Genomic DNA, 16,137 nt, shown 5'->3' on the forward strand with positions numbered 1-16,137 from the left:
GTGCTCATCATCACCACCGCCCCCCTCCGCGGGCTGTTCAACTCATCTGATTCTTCGGCGAAGCGGTAGATCTTCTCTCAGTATGCCTTCATCTTCCCCTTCTGAACACCGTTCTTCTGCACGACCCGACACGCCTTTCCCTCAGAATGCCTTCTCTGCTTCATTATCCTCTAATATAATTTCTAGTGGTGTACCAGATATCTCCGCTCCTTCCAAAGATTCTCCGCGTTCGCCATCGAGTCTTAGGAAATCTATCTCCGTAGACTCCTTCATGAGCACCAAGGGTGATGTGGCCACGGACGGTCAGGCGCGTCAAGCTAGATTCAGAGTTAACGCGGACCTGCAGGAGCCTTCTACCTCATCCTCGCGTGGATCGGGAATACGGGTCCGGACAAAGACCATTGCTCTGACGGACCCTGCTGGTTCGCGGAGGGAGGACAGCGTTGCCTTTCCCAGAGGGCCGTCGCGGCGCCGTGGCGCGAGTATAAGCACGGCCGCCGACGGGGTTTCTATCTCAGACGTTTCGGAGGATGTCCACTCAGATGCATCTGCGCATTTGGGCGAAATTTCCAGGAGGGCTTCCAAAGTACGAGCCAAGTCAAGACTCGTTGCGCGACCTGGAGAGCTGGTTCTACCTCCTCGGCTACCGCCCCTTGCAGCTGATGATGGCTTCACCGACATTGACTATTCTCCGTCGGGGCTAGGTGAAGATGTGACTTCCCGAAGTATAACACGGAAGAGCACCACTTCAGTTTTTGCAGGTGGTCCGACCGGCCGGCTACGCAGTGGTAGCATAGGGATACCTCTCTCAGAAAGTAGTGAAACACCAACGCATGCCGCAAGTAGTTGGGGTTCACATTCACCTTGGCCCGATATTTCTATCGCAGTTGTGGGCACGTCTCACTGTGGCAAGTCGACATTCGTAGAGACTGGCTTGTGTGCCTATGGCCTCTCGAACCCCCTAGCGTGTTCCGTGCCGTTAGGAGAAAAGGGCGCCTTCGAGTGTACGTACCTCTGAGCCCTGTATCACAAAAGTTTGTCACTTCAATTAACCTTCACTCTAGACACTTTCCGAACAGGTAGGATTCCTCGGCCGCACAGTGGTCGTACGCGGATACTGGGTGTGATGGAGGTGGACGTCCCTGCTCGAAGCTTGGATCACGTGTCCAATACCGACTGTCCCATCTGGCCTGGCGGCGCTCCCGATATCCAAGGTGTACTTATCTGCTATGACTGTTCGGATGAGCAGTCCTTCCAGCCAATCGAGAGCTTGCTACGTAAGAACAAATTAGATATAAATGCATTGTTTACCTGAATAACCAAGTGCACAGGAGAATACAGGGAGCTCAAACTGCCAATGGTTGTCGTCGCTTGTAAATCCGATATGGAACGTCGAGTCTCGGCGCGTAAGGGGCACGCATTGGCAAGCTCCTTTGACACCGGTATCGTCGAAGTTAGTGCTGCTGACGAAGCGGGGAAGGAGAAAATGCAGCGATGCTTCGACTGGCTCCTGCGTGCTATATTCAAGGATAAGCGTACGCATCTTGAATCCAAGCTCTGCTTTGCGTGGCATACACTGAATGATATCCAGGTATGTCACGGTTCGATCTTGGCGGAACATATCGCAATCCAGCCTCCCCCGATGTACTGGAAACGCCGACTTTCTGGGAGCCACCGCGCTCAAGCAATGCCACACCTACGCCAGGGTCCGTCGCTGCTCCTCACATGGTACTGTCTACTGCAGGACCGCAGAAGCTCCCGCGATCAACCTTGTCCTCACACTCCCCGGCTCGCCAATCACCCCGATCGCATACCCGGGTGTGCTCTACCAGTGACCTGCATGCTGAGGAAGAGAGGAAAGGGATTGGGGCGAGAGACAAGGACGTGGAGGATTCTAGCAACAGAGATGTTCTGGAATTTCAAGCGAACATGGCCACAGCGGGTGCGGGTGGACCTGCCCAAGAGGGTCCTTCAGACATCGGAGAATCTGCAGAATCTCTACCTGATAACAGGGAGAGGGATGCGTGCGTATTTTCGTGCTCCTCGGACGATCCTAAATTGACACCAGGGGCAAAGGCCGGTGCCGTGGGCGACTTTGGAGCAACTTCTGGACAAGCTACTGTTCCTTGCCGTTAGTGGCGATGGTATATTGCTCCGGCATTTCTTTATGGACCTTGCTGATCTCGACCTATCTTCTCATTTTCGTAGATCCTACTTTCATAACTCATTTCTTACTGACTTACCGTCGGTTTGCGACCCCGCGGGGAATTCTGTTAGCTATGCAGAAGCGCATGATCCAACTCAGCCAAACATCGGCCGACCCGATGTTTGCCTCATTCGCGCAAATGAGGTATGCTGTCTCCTGCCTTACGGAATATTCTATTCATTGAGAGCCATCAGAATATGCCATCTCCTGGAGAGATGGATAAGGGAATATCCTGGGGATTTTGCCGTCAAAGGCACACAAGGGGCGTTCAACGCTGTGTTGAATTCCATTCTGGGCAAGACGTACCTATTACATTATGGTTCTGACTTCCTCCCTTTTCGTGATGCTTTGCCAACACTGGTGGATCGGGATGCCGCATGGGCTTTGAAGACAAATGATTTTATCGAAATCAGTGATGACTCGTCCTCGAGTCACCACGGAGACGATGAAGTGGAGACAGAGATTCGTGCCACCTCCAGAATCGAGTCCGCCAGTATTGACTCGTTTCGCGGACAAGCCCCTCCTCGTGAGCGTAGGCCGAGCTTGCCGCTTACTGCAAAAGCGTTGGTGGCACAAACATCCTCTCCATCAGTCAATTCCAACGAAACAGACCCGTCTGAGATGTCACACAAGCAGCTCTTGAAGGAGCTGCTGAAGATGGTGCACGAAGTCAATAATCTCGAGTCTGCGCAAATTGCTCAGGAGATCACGAGGATGGAAGCGAGACTCTTTCTCGCTATTAAGGTAGGCTTCGACTTCAAATTCATTCGTTGTGGCTGAAGGCATTGTCCTACTATCCAGCCTCGACACTGGCTTCAGCATGTCCTCGTCCCCGGTCGCAAGGAACCGGACATCGATCCTATCGCCCGTTTCAGCCAAGTGTCTAGCCATCTTGCCGACTGGTGAGGTGACATCGCTTGAACTCAGTGTCTGCACCGTACTGACTTGACCTTCCGCTAGGGTTGTCTCCCTTATTTTATGTCACGATAAGCCGAAAGCTCGCGCAAAGCAAATAGACAAGTTTGTGGACGTGGCCTCTCATCTCCGCAGAATGAATAACTATTCAGCGCTGCGTGCATTTGTCGCCGGCATCAACAACTCGACCTTTCCGGGGGATGAGACAATGTGCCTGTTCAAAGAAAAGTCGGCGCAGAATCACAAGCTACTTCAGTCCTACGATGTTTTGCTGCAATCCATCCGTTCGCATCGCGCATATCGTATGGCACTCCGGAACACTAAAGGTCCCTGCATACCTGCTCTGTAAGTGTAAGCGTGCCCTTAATATCATGACTCTCCTGAGATCACGTCAGGGAAGTTCATATATCGGATCTGATCCGAACGCAGGAAGGCAATCCTGACTTCAAGCCGGACGATGGCACCAAAATACACTGGGGGAAATATAATCTCATGGGTAAATTCATCTCCACAATCACTCAGTGTCAGGACCAATGTCGGAACTCTACCGACTATGACTTCCCTGAGCGACCAAACGTCGCAGATTTGATACTAAGGGACTGTATCATGGGCGAGGAGGTATGCACTCCTGTTCAACTATTTGCCTTGCTTATCAATGATCGCCTCAGATGCAGCAAGCACGTTTAGCCTCGGTGTCCGACGTGGGGGGCGGGCAAGACGATAACTACGGTGCTCCTGCAGCCAAGCCCACGTCCCGTGATTATGCGCAGTCGACGAAGGATCCGACGCTCATAAAGAAGATCTTTTTCTGGTAATTGATTATAATCGGACTCAACTATATGTACACCGTACCAGTGTTGGATTTCGGTTCTTAATGTCCCTTCACATTGTGTTTCTTATCCCCCGCACTGTGCTACATGACTTCGTATGATATTCGCTCTAATGCCTCGACTTTTATATTATACTTACACTCTGAAAACATCAGATAAGTCGAAGACATCGCTGTGCCGATATATGTGCGGAAATATAGCGGTCACCTGCGGTCTCTTGAGAATAGTGTCCGGATCTGCTACAGGAGTATACGCAGTCGACTGTCAACTCTCCGCCTCTCCGCTTGTCCGAAGCTTGCCGCGAATCTCGATCATACTAAGAGGTGATCGGCCGAGAAGCTTAACTTACGTAAAAAACTAAGAAAATGTAGCGACTGTGGCGGGGGAATACACGGGCCATCCTCAAGGCGCGGTTAACCACCGTACACCACAACTCCTTTGTCCTTCTGCTCGTGACGGGTATTACAAGGCTAACCATGGCCGGCGATTTCGTTATGACCCTCGATTCTGACGATGAAGGAGACATCCGTCCTGGAAGGAGTACGGACTCACCCCCAAATGCCGACCCGGAGATCGCTCAGCTCAACCCCGAATTCTCCTTCGATATTGCTGATGATGTATATGATGTAGTGCTACCTGGGGATGGAGAGCATTCACTGGGGGCTAGCGGTTCTAAAGTGGTGCGTCAAGGTATGCGCATGAAACGTGATCCTGGCTGACAGACTTGAAACACTGTTAAGGAGCCCGTGTCTATCGACCATTTAATCTCTCGGCGAAGAAAAAACCTGTCAAAGAAACGCAAGCGGAGCGACGATGATTCTGGCAGCGAACATGCGAATGATGCTTCATCCCGTTCTGATAGCGAAGAGGATCCCCTGGCTACATCCGACGAGGAAGATGTTGACGAAGATAATGAGCATAGTGACGAGCACGAAGACGAAGAGGCCGAAGGGTCTTCGGATGGAGAGTCATCCGCGGACAGTCTTGATGAAGAGACGCAAGCTGAGAAGGATAGGAAGGCCGCCTTCTTCTCGGAGGCAGAACCATCAGAAACGCATTCTTCGTTTCTTACGATGAACCTATCGAGACCTATCCTAAAAGCTCTTACTAACATGGGCTTCAGTACTCCGACTCCAATTCAGGCTGCTACAATCCCCGTGGGCTTGTTAGGAAAGGATGTTGTTGGCAACGCTGTGACCGGCTCGGGGAAAACGGCTGCGTTCATTATACCCATGCTAGAACGTTTGTTGTACCGAGAACGCGGGAAAAAGGCCGCAGCAACACGATGTCTCATCCTTGTACCCACACGGGAATTAGCGGCGCAGTGTTTCGAAGTCGGGACGAAACTTGCTGCCCATACAGACGTTCAGTTCTGTCTTGTTGTCGGTCAGTACGTAGTAGCAGGAGAGTTCTGTGACACTGAAGTTTATCTGTTGTGTTAGGTGGTTTGTCGCTCAAAGCTCAGGAATTAGTCTTGCGAAACAGGCCAGATGTAGTGATTGCTACTCCTGGCCGTCTCATTGATCACATCCGAAATTCCCCATCTTTCACGTTGGACGCCTTGGATATCCTGGTGCTTGATGAAGCTGACCGAATGCTCTCCGAGGGTTTCCACGACGAGTTAACGGAAATTATCAAGTCTTGTCCACCGTCCAGGCAGACTATGTTATTCTCCGCGACGATGACGGACTCCGTAGACGAACTAGTGAAAATGTCCTTAAACAAGCCTGTTCGCCTGTTCGTGGACCCGAAACGAATGACGGCAAAAGGTCTCATACAGGAATTCATTCGAGTTCGTGCCAGCAAGGAAGACGAACGGGCCGCTATTCTTGTCACCAGCTGCAAGAAGATATTCAAGAGTGGTGTCATTGTATTCTTTCGGAGCAAAAAGCTTGCCCATCAGATGCGAATTGTCTTTGGGCTTTTAGGGATGTCAGCCGAGGAGCTTCACGGAGACCTCACCCAAGAACAAGTATGTATGTCATCGAGAGTAGCAAGGACACCCTGCTGACACGATCTCTTCACAGCGCCTTAAAGCACTGCGTGCGTTCCGTGAAGGCCAGGTAGACTATCTTATGGCCACCGATCTGGCTTCGCGTGGTCTCGACATCAAGGGTGTCAACACGGTTGTCAACTATGATATGCCGAATGACCTGGCCCAATATCTACACCGTGTCGGACGTACTGCCAGGGCGGGTAAAAGAGGACGGTATGTTTGCTGCTGAGACGTCTGGGTATTGCGTATTTATACCCGCTCAGATCTGTGAGCTTGGTGGGCGAAGGCGATCGTAAAATGCTCAAAGCCGTAATGAAGCATAGTTCGGGAGCAGACCAAGTCCGACACCGGATACTGGATGCTGAAGATGTTACAAAATGGGCGGAAGAGCTCGAAGAATTGAAGGATGAGGTAGCCGAGATACTCAAGGAGGAGAAAGAAGAAAAAGAGGTACCTTGTACCCGTTGTTCACCAGAGTGTTTCTCACCATTTGCCAGCTACGCCGAGCGGAGATGGAGTTGAAGAAGGGTCAAAATATGATCGAGCATGAAGAAGAGATCTATTCTAGGCCGGCTAGAACGTGGTTCCAGTCTGAGAAAGAGAAGGCCAAATCGGCAGGTATGTATCAGGCTTGATTGGAGTCGTCTTTTCCTGACCTTTATGTGCAGAATTGAGCAAGAAGCTGCACGAAGCAGGTCCCTCGAGTGCGGCAAGAGTGAAAAATGTGTCCGATAGCACAAAGGTGGGCGCAGTTATTTGCCGTAGATGCATACTCGCTGACACGGGCTCTCTCAGCCTAAGAGAGATAAATTCGCTGGCTTGTCACGGAGAGCTAAGAGACATAAGATGGCCGTGGAGGAGGACAAAGAGGCCGGTGATAGCAAAACCATTGACGCAGCTATCAGAGCGGTCAAGAAGTCCTCCCGTCCGGCCAAGATAGGTGAACCTGAGCGCCGGCCGTCTAGAGCTAAGAAGACAAAGGACAAAAAGAGGACGAAGACTAAGACCTCTTTGTCTAAACGTGAGAGCGCCTTTGGTACGGAGATGGGGCAATCGGCGAGACGGGAAGGAGTACGTGCGAAGAAGGGAGTGCAAGTTGGCGGTAAAGCCAAGAAGGGGGGCAAGCGGAAAGCAAGATAGGAATGCTATAGTAACGTCTTGCAGGACATTGGCCTCCTGACTGGTAAGAATTGTCATGTTGATACGACCATTACCTCCTTGTTCCCGTCATATTATCGAAAGTGCCATTTCGGGCCTTCTAGCGTGCTACTTAAGAAGCCCGGCCTGTGATCCGTGTCAGTGTCAGCTGTGTACGGGGCCCGTGACGTGACGGACGCGCGGCGACAATAATTTGAATAAAGTTGTGGCATCTTGAACGTGGCTCATTCATAGGCCAACTCTACTCGTGCAAATCCCTGCTTTCTCGGCCACTGAACTTTCTGGATCCCCAGCAAATCTATTCTTATTTGCATTCGACATGGATGCAAGTATCTCACCTGTGACCATCTTACGGCTATCCTCCCCGTCCCGCATCCTTTCATCCTCCTGCTGTCCTGACAAAGACCTCGTGCTGCTGATTTCAAGGCATGTCAATAAGGATATCATTAGCTTGTGGAAGATTCAGGGTGCAAAAAGATGGGAACTCGAAGTGGATATGGGACACAGGGTCGACCAAGTTATGGATATCGCATGGGCGCCTGACGGTATGATTCCCCGGCACATAATATGGTCGTTCTTAACCTTTAGAAATTAGGTCAGACGATTGCCCTTGCCCATAATCCTCCACGAATTACCATTCACTCGATCCATGATGGTCACCTCGAGCGATCCTTCCCAGTACATATCTCTGGTCTGCTAGCTCCGTACTCTTTCCAGCTACTGAGGATTTGGTGGTTCGGGAAAGAACCGGTGGTCGAGACAAAAGGACCCATACCAGATATATTCAAGAGAGACGGCGTTATTGTATGCATGACAGTGTGCACTGGAATGACCCGCGCACGCTATTGACTCAATCTAAGACAGGATCGTCCCAATCAGTGTTAAAGATGTTTCCACTCCTTGATCCTCCTCAGGATGATGGCGCCTTGCGGTAAGTAGTAAGATAGTGAATCTGCTGATGCTGAAACCGAAGCCACGTAGTACAGCAAACCCGTTTCTGTTTCAAACCGGGCCCGCTCGTACCGAGCTGAAATCCACACTTCCCGAAACCATTTCATCCTGGCCGACGTTACCATCCAGCCTTTCACTAGCTTCTATCCAGTCCGCTGCAAAAGCTGGTCCTCAATCGTCCAGACCCGGGGAAGAATTAGACGAAGTTGACCACGCTAACATTGACAGCATCCTTGCTGTCGCGAACGACGTAGGACATATTCACTATTATCTGGATGCAGCCTATCCTCTGGGTCATGTATCAATGGGCGGGGACTTTTCTGTCGTGTCACTAGAGCAAGGTCATCAAAGGTCTACATTCTTTGCTCATCTTGAGACTCGTCGTCGAGATGTTGGCCCAATAACCCGCCTCCGGCCGACGGTGGTCGATTTGCCTTTGCTAGAAACTCGTCATCCTCGTGACATTGCCAGTGCATCTTCTGCAGCACGAGAGTTGGTCTGGTATGCCAAGTGTGCTGTGAAGGAGATGCGGGAATCCTGGTTTGGCTCAGATGCTCATGCCGGAGCCCGAGAATTAGGCCCAAAGTGGATAAGAGCCCTCGAGAGCAGACAGAAGGAACAATTTGGCCGTAAGGAGTTTTCCAAAAATTTCCATATGTGCGCTCACTGTTGCGCTGTTTAGAAGACGAGCCTAATGCTATACTGGATCTCACAGCCCTCCTTGCTACAGGCAGGCCTTCAGAGGCCTTGGCCGACTTTCTGGGTAGTAATGAACAAATGAGCGACAGAGTGCGTGGTGCCATATGATAGGAAGTCTTTCCACATCTCTGACGTCACTTCTCTTCGTAGGGTATGCAGAAGTGGGAGTCTACCGTTGTTGACTCCTTCACCAAATTACGCGACTTCTCTGAAAAAAGGCTCGCTCCTGCATGCCAGCGGCTGCATCTGGTATTGGAAGAGGTTCATGGCTGGTCTCTACTGTGAGCTCAACTTTACGCATCATCCGCGTCCACCCAATCAGTGAAAGGCCTCAGCAGTACGGATTATTTGGTTTCAAGACGTCAGACGTCGAGGCTATCCTCGACCTGACCGCTCGGGCAATTATCAGTAGCGCTTGGTTGACTGCCACGGCCCGAAGAGAAGTCCGCCGCTTTAAAGAGTTTATTGCGTGGATCAGACATGGTTGGGGCTGTTTGTCTATTGCGTGTCGCACCGCCATGTTGATTCATTCACAGAAAACAACCATATCAATCAGAGCGGCGATTCAGCCCCACCACCTCGGCATGATTTCCTCGAGGTGAACAACTACCTAATGTCAGGCCTCGTTGTGAGTCCTATCGACAAGTGGTTTATGGGGCCCGTGCCGCAATTTTCTTCCCAAGACTTAGGCATTGCGCCTGGAAGCCATGACCTGGAAGAGGTTATGGAGAGAGCCCGGCGAGTGATAGATGATCCCGGCCAGGTGGCTTGGAAGCAGGTAGCTATTTGCCACCGTGCCGCTCGGTATGAACTGTCCTGCTAACCAGGTTACGGTAGGGCATGAAATATAAAGATCTCTCACACCTAGATAGGAATCTTGATTCTTTAGTGGAGGATCTGTCGGTACGCTGTCAGCGGCTGTTCTGGCGTGCTGCGTATGCAACAGGCCAGTCTGCAACCATTTCACATAGCCTAAATTCATCGAGTAGAGAGGATGTGCGAACGACACTCCCTAAAGTGGTGCACATGCGGGAGCGTACAATTCGGCGCAGGGAAAAGGTAAGAGTCGTGCTGATGCGTCAAGAAGTTCGAATATTGAATCCTTATTGTTCCGGAAAGGGGGGCGGCTTTCTTCACTACGTGGCCATGCAAACCCCTCCTATCGCCGACACGAGCTTCTGTAAGTGTCTTGCCGGAATGCCCTTTCCTTATACTAACCGGTGGTACTCGTGGGGGGGCAGTGTTTCTAGCCCGAACACACTACAAGCACGATGTCTCAGAGACAGCTCTCCACGTCGAGGTTGCTATGTTGGAGTGCTTAGTTCCGGGAGAAGGTCAAAGCCAAGATGAAGGGGCGATGCGGGGAACCGTGTTGGACTTCGAGTTTTTTGACGAAGAAGATCTTGTAGTGGTATATCGCCACGGTTCTTTGGGCGAGTTTCGAACAACAACTGTGATATTTGACGATTTGCTACTAATACTGAGTATATGATGTTGCAGATACGGCTGTTATCTCGTTGGTAAACTACAGCGGGGTAGATTATCAAGACCTAAAGCCCGATGGATACGTAAATGCCCCACTCCGGGAAGATCTGATGGTAGATGCCCTGCAGCAGTGGAGAGACAAACAGGTGCGGTATTCTGTTTTCGGACGATCATTCAATCGAGATGCCTCGCTGACGAGTCTTTCGATGCTGGTGCCTCGCGCGCTGATTAGCTCCGTTCAGTGCCCATGCCGATCAAGCGATGCCGTGCACTGGCGGGGTGCAAACAAGGAAAGATATCCCTTGCAGTGAACGGTAGGGCTGGCCGCAGGACGGCCTGCGTCCTGGACCATTCAGGGCTGAATGTAGAAGTGATGGATATGGAAGGAGAGCCCGAGGAGACGGATGAGGCGGAGCCCATTGAGGCTGAGACGGAGGAATAATCGCTCGGCGATTGGCGCATGTTGAGACGGCGTTCATGATTTGCGAAGAAGTGATGCACGGTGAAGGAACATGGACCAAGACATATTTGGGTATGAAGGTGCTCGGGGGTGATGCCAGTGAGAAAATGATCAGGAAATCCGAAGCACATGGCTATTTAGAGTATATTTGTGACCCAGCCCTTGAATCGCGCTCCCCAGTATATTGGGGCCGTGTGGCCTGCGAACCGGAGGTCGGCCCTGATCGAAGGTTCTCTGCGGCAGGAAAGGATTGAGAACATGCAATTACGGAACATGGCGACTTGCTGCTCAGGCTTCTCGTCAAGGAATATATTTTCTGCATCCCTAAAGCCAAAATGCTGAGGATCAGAAACCACCGTTGACACGACCTCCCCTGTCCTGCACCACGAAATCCTCTTGTTCGTCGCTTTAGACCCACCCGCTGCGATAGGTTCGGCTAAAGATTCGAACGGCGCGGACCCTTTCCTCGTGCCCTTGATTCGAATTCCTTTTTACAGGCAATTTTAGGTCTTTTTTCTGGCCGCTTGTCCGCGCTTCCACCCTACAGATGCCCAAGTCTACCAGCTCTCCGCCTAGTTCCTCTCAACTGAAGACCTCACTGGAGGACGGTGACACAGGTCCACGCTTGTCGGACGTCGCGCTCAGAAAGAAGAAAAATGCCGATGCACAGGCAGCATTCAGAGCTCGACGCGCCAACTACATAGCTACACTTGAGGAAACAGGTTCGTGATGCCTTGTGAAGTGGAGTCACTCAATGCTCATGGCAGATACACGTAATCCTAGTCACTAGCCTAGAGTCGGTAGTCCTCCAACTTCAAGACTCATGCCGGGAGGCCCGAGCGGAAGTCAGTGAGCTTAGGCATGAAAACTCCCGCCTCCGCCATGAAGTACGGGAGCGCGATAAATTTTGGAGGGCTCTGTGGCAGAGCAAGCGAGCGGGGCAGGGTCCTGACTCGCTCCCAGAGGAGCTGCCACCTCTCTCCTCTGGGTTTCCTGTGCCTTTCCCCTCGTCAAATACTGCTGGTCCGCACATAAACCCGACAACGCATATGTCTCAGTATGGCGAAGAACATGTACATTACTCCAACGAGGATCCGTCCATGTCTGGCGGTTCTTACCAGGGGTACGGTGAACAATCCTCCGGACTCATGTACCCTGGGACGGACGGTGACAACGCCTCAAACGGATGCCGGACGTCGAAGTATGGTTCGTACTACGGAGTGACACGGAATGGCTCCTGGCCTCAGGCCGTGTCTCAAGCTTCTTCGTCAGGAGGTGACTCGGGTCCGCAAGAGAGCGGTAGTTCTTCGCATTCTCCGGCGTTTGCAGAGTCGCCCACTCTCACTTCCTCGGGCATATCCTATTCATCCCGTTTCCCGGGTGTTGAAGACCAAAAAGTTCCTCTCAGCGCTCTAGATGCCGCGCCATACGTTTTCTCGGCTAGTCCAACCCATTCCCCTACCGCAACGACCCCTCCTCTCTCTTCTTTCCAGTACAACCTTTCCAACGATGTCGTCGCTCAGGAGCGAGGAGAGTATGATTATAGGAGACAGACAATTGGCCATGGGCCGGAAGTCACTTTACACGGTGGCACGGCCGACATATCTCTCTCAAGCAACAATAGTGTTCGGTACAGACTGGGTGCCCGTCGTGCAAACTCTGGGCCCGAACGCCCTCTAGTTGCTCCGACACCGCAGCTACCAAATCATCATCACCATGACGCTTATCGCGAGCGAGGCAGCAGTGATGGAGACGCAGATCCTTACCAAACTCTCCGTGCTCGCCGTAGCGGTACGCTCTCTAGGGCATCACGCTCTCCCTCACCGGGCACTCCTCCCATATCCGGCACTCTGGCAGTTATCAAGGCCCAGGCGTTCGGTGCGCTCCGAAGGACCAGGACTCGGTCAAAGAAGACTACGGAGACTGCTTCAAAGGTTGCCATGGTCTTGGAAGCTCGCGGAATTGGTATGGGCCTTGGTACGGGTTCCAAACGCCCACGGCTACATAGTGACGATGAGGACGCCTAATGAACACATTTGTTGACACGCAGACTCTGCACGCCCTAGAGTAGTCGTATGTATATTTCATGCTCTGATTCCTCATTTATTTTGCAAGGGGACTTGGTTTCGTGTACCCGCTATGGAATCTTTTTTTCTGCTGCGTCTTGCTGCTGTGTTTATAGTCGATGTATTAATACTACTTGTAACATACTATCCTCGCTTTGTTGTACCTCATTGTACCTGTGCACGCCCACGAGGGGCGTCGACGGAGTAGTAGAAAGACGGTCACCGGTCATGTACAGAACATATTTTACTGCTGGACGTCTAAGCTAGGGAGCCTTGCAATTGGGAGGCCGTCCGACGGAGTATCTTAGCACAGCTCCGTAAGAACCCCGCACCCGGGTCCCTCAGGGTCATACCGCTGGGTGCCATACGCTTTGTGGCAACGGATTTACCGCAGCTCACAAGGCTTCTCTGTATTTGATTCATCACAGGCCACGTTTCATTTTGTGGCTACATCGAAGAACACGCCCTCGGCTGAACTATATTATTATACGACTGATTAGATATCGCAGAAAAGCCGTGGCTTGCACGAGACCATGCTGGCATCAACACGATTGAACACCCGTGCACTCAGCGTTGCCGCGAAAGTGATATCGCAACAGCGGGGAGCCTGAAATAACCGTGTGAATGATTGTAGATGTCTGTTGCTACTATGAAGCAGGATGAAGCCTGGTTATTGCAGAGGTCGAGATGTCCCGAAATCGGGACCGGCTACAGCGAAGAAGCATCTATCTCCCCCGATTGGTTGCATCCTGTCTGTTCCCTTTATACGTTCCCTCATCGGAATGAGAATCGGGCCTAGAAATTGAGATAGTGTGTGCTGCCAACCGAATCAAACGCGGCCTCCCGCAGTGCGTACCGTCTTCCAGTACGAAAGACGCACGGGCTCAGCAGGCTGAGGAAGAACAAGGGCTACGAAACACATACCAGCCCAGGGTGACAGAGGGCCCATCGCCATACTGAATGCTTCCCGAAGGCAGTTCCTCATACAATTGGCTTGGAACTTTAATTAACCTTGGGGACAGCGACATCCCAAGGGCCTCTGATTTCGCTGTAATTTCCACGTGTCAGTGACGTGTATGAAACGGATATTGACGACACCCACTTCTTGTATTTCTGGGACCAGAACAGGACGCAGGGTCCAATGAATGTCACAAACATAAATGTAGCACATAGTATGACCGCGACTACAATGGATAACGGCAAGGCGAGCAAGATGGTTGAACCTGCCAAGAGCGCGGTTATTACAACTCGGACTGCCGCAGGAGTTGCCTAAACACCTTCAGATAAATGGGGATACTCCAGAGAACGTGAATCCATACCTGCAACCTATGACGTAGAATGGGGAACAGGGCGAATACTTGGACTGAGAACACCATGAGTGCAAACACAGATGCATCGTCGGACAACCGCGAAGCCAGGACAACTGATGAAGAGATAGCCGCATTCATAGACAGCACGGACGTTAATCTGTGATATCGGGATATGAAAGGACACAGATTTGAGAGTGTGGCTGAGCTTACCTTTCACGCACCATTCCAAGCGGCGCTGCCGGGCTGTAGTCGGCGAGCACAACGTTGAGAACGAACAAACATGACGATAGAGCCCAAATGGAGTCCGACGACGTTGCCGCTGTGAGAGTTTTTAGAACGGGTGACAGTGCCAATAGAGCAAGGAACACCAGTATTGAAGACTTCGCAATTTTGGCACCTCGCGGCAGACATGAGACTAGAATACAAGTGACTGAGTCGGAGACAGCTTACAACCATTTCGTCGACTGAGAGAATCAAACTTGTGGTAATCCAACCTCTCCCATATCGTCACACCTAGCATGAATGCTCCTATAGAAAGCCAAACCAGAATCCTCGGATCGAGTGTACGCTCCTTGAGATTCACGAATATCGCCAGAAAGATGAATATGACAGCGAGCTGTTGGACGATTGCGCATGAGGCTAAGACTAATGACCAATACGAATAGGGCCTGAAGTTGGCTGGGCAATGTTCAGAACGACGAGTAGTTATATTCTATTCAGCTCACCGTTCCGTCTCAAGGATGATAAGAACGAGTCCGGGACGTAGTTGTCAGGAAAAGGCTGACTTTTCCATAAGACCTTTTCCCACTGCGTGTCAGGCATCCATGTGCACTGTGCAGAGCTGTTGGCAGTGCTAGAATTTGGGAGGAGTGGGGTGCGCAACAGGATGACAGCAATCGGCGAAACGATAGAGAACTTTCAGAATTTTTCGCGCAGGCAGCCGAGCCCGGAAAGGTAATTATAACCCACTCGGGTCCACAGTGCACCACGACTCACCACTCTTGTTTTGATCAGGACACAGCATTAGAGCGTATTTGCAAGGCCCAAAGTACGACCTTTGATCCAAAATTTGGAGCTGCTGATCCAGAGGATTTAGCCGAGGGTTGCCTACCTAAATCGGTAGCCCTTGCTCCACCCCGTGCCGCGAAGTCATCTATAAAACTCATATTTCTGGCTCACTCAGCTTCATTCTTGTTCAACAAACATCTACGGATACCTACGATACGCCTTGTACAACTTTTGCGGTAGTTAGACACGATTTAGAGGAAACCGAAAATCAGCCGTACTTCGCTGAGAGAGCGTGCCGCGCTGATCCGTGAGTCCTTCAGAAAAGTGGAGCGCCTCTCTCCGCAAACTTTTGGGCCTTGCAAATACGCTCTATTAGCGGAGCAAAATTGGTGATACCCTACTCCAATAAGTAAGCCGTGGAGCGGCTGCTGAGTGCGGAAAATCTCAAACTTCTCTATCGTTTCGCCGATTGCTGGAAAATAGTCCAGACGCGTCTCAGCTCTCCTTGAATTCAGCTGCGTGTCGGCGCAGACATGTTTACTATACGTATGCGTTGTGATTCTTGTGCGGCAAATTATTCGCAGGTCTCAGACGGCTGTGTGTACCAAAATTACACTTGGGTATCAATATCTTGCCACGTTCTCATTCTCTGTCTGATCCAGAAACATGTGCACACCGTCTCAGCTGAGCTGAGGTGGGTCAGGGTGGGTCCACGTAAGTGCATGACATTTTACAGTGCCTTGCATAAGAAACTGAACATCGCATTTCCGCGCGCGTTGTTTGTTCGCGCCAAATATACCCTTTTCGGGTAGGTCCGGAAGGCCTCTCGCGGGACCATTTGTTGGGCAGGGACTCGCAGATGCCCCGAGAGGGCTCGAAAGGCTTCAGAGAATGATAGAAATGTATATTCTACAACTACACTAAGGGCTGTAAATCATTATAGTCTTGCCCTAGCTGTATGCCCAGCTAACCCTCCCTCTCGATGGGTCTTTGCCGCACATTTGCCGATACCCGAAAAGGGCATATTTGGCGCGGACAAACAACGCGCGCGGA

The 16,137-nt window shown here is 51.3% G+C and overlaps 4 protein-coding genes across 4 annotated transcripts; 3 read left to right on the plus strand and 1 right to left on the minus strand.

Annotated features, from left to right (window-relative positions):
• Positions 1 to 808: 808 nt before the first annotated feature.
• Positions 809 to 4,071, plus strand: GLOTRDRAFT_68765 (ras GEF). Its single transcript, XM_007862932.1, has 11 exons — positions 809 to 1,004; positions 1,065 to 1,277; positions 1,332 to 1,535; positions 1,592 to 2,024; positions 2,077 to 2,144; positions 2,209 to 2,350; positions 2,401 to 2,950; positions 3,008 to 3,108; positions 3,167 to 3,466; positions 3,517 to 3,739; positions 3,790 to 4,071. The coding sequence occupies exons 2-11, from the start codon at positions 1,127 to 1,129 to the stop codon at positions 3,934 to 3,936; spliced, it is 2,319 nt and encodes a 772-aa protein (XP_007861123.1). The 5' UTR covers positions 809 to 1,004; positions 1,065 to 1,126; the 3' UTR covers positions 3,937 to 4,071.
• Positions 4,072 to 4,407: 336 nt separating this feature from the next.
• GLOTRDRAFT_135422 (DEAD-domain-containing protein) lies at positions 4,408 to 7,203 on the plus strand. Its single transcript, XM_007862933.1, has 8 exons — positions 4,408 to 4,631; positions 4,692 to 5,337; positions 5,394 to 5,923; positions 5,979 to 6,160; positions 6,211 to 6,397; positions 6,445 to 6,565; positions 6,616 to 6,689; positions 6,743 to 7,203. The coding sequence occupies exons 1-8, from the start codon at positions 4,428 to 4,430 to the stop codon at positions 7,085 to 7,087; spliced, it is 2,289 nt and encodes a 762-aa protein (XP_007861124.1). The 5' UTR covers positions 4,408 to 4,427; the 3' UTR covers positions 7,088 to 7,203.
• A 141-nt stretch (positions 7,204 to 7,344) lies between these two features.
• Positions 7,345 to 13,020, plus strand: GLOTRDRAFT_68769 (uncharacterized protein). Its single transcript, XM_007862934.1, has 16 exons — positions 7,345 to 7,650; positions 7,701 to 7,909; positions 7,966 to 8,036; positions 8,087 to 8,685; positions 8,739 to 8,845; positions 8,906 to 9,036; positions 9,084 to 9,238; positions 9,292 to 9,533; positions 9,593 to 9,814; positions 9,875 to 9,935; positions 9,997 to 10,188; positions 10,256 to 10,386; positions 10,473 to 10,547; positions 11,248 to 11,422; positions 11,484 to 11,984; positions 12,030 to 13,020. Exons 1-16 carry the CDS (start codon positions 7,425 to 7,427, stop codon positions 12,725 to 12,727), a joined length of 3,795 nt encoding a protein of 1,264 aa, XP_007861125.1. The 5' UTR covers positions 7,345 to 7,424; the 3' UTR covers positions 12,728 to 13,020.
• Positions 13,021 to 13,226: 206 nt separating this feature from the next.
• GLOTRDRAFT_113336 (phosphatidylinositol N-acetylglucosaminyltransferase) lies at positions 13,227 to 15,031 on the minus strand. The gene is made up of 7 exons (XM_007862935.1): positions 14,802 to 15,031; positions 14,527 to 14,754; positions 14,287 to 14,473; positions 14,086 to 14,233; positions 13,869 to 14,035; positions 13,691 to 13,814; positions 13,227 to 13,625 (listed from the first exon to the last, which is right to left on the minus strand). Exons 1-6 carry the CDS (start codon positions 14,896 to 14,898, stop codon positions 13,769 to 13,771), a joined length of 873 nt encoding a protein of 290 aa, XP_007861126.1. The 5' UTR covers positions 14,899 to 15,031; the 3' UTR covers positions 13,227 to 13,625; positions 13,691 to 13,768.
• Between the last annotated feature and the right edge of the window lie 1,106 nt (positions 15,032 to 16,137).

Source organism: Gloeophyllum trabeum (genome assembly GCF_000344685.1).
Source record: "Gloeophyllum trabeum ATCC 11539 unplaced genomic scaffold GLOTRscaffold_00001, whole genome shotgun sequence".
NCBI lineage: Eukaryota > Fungi > Basidiomycota > Agaricomycetes > Gloeophyllales > Gloeophyllaceae > Gloeophyllum > Gloeophyllum trabeum.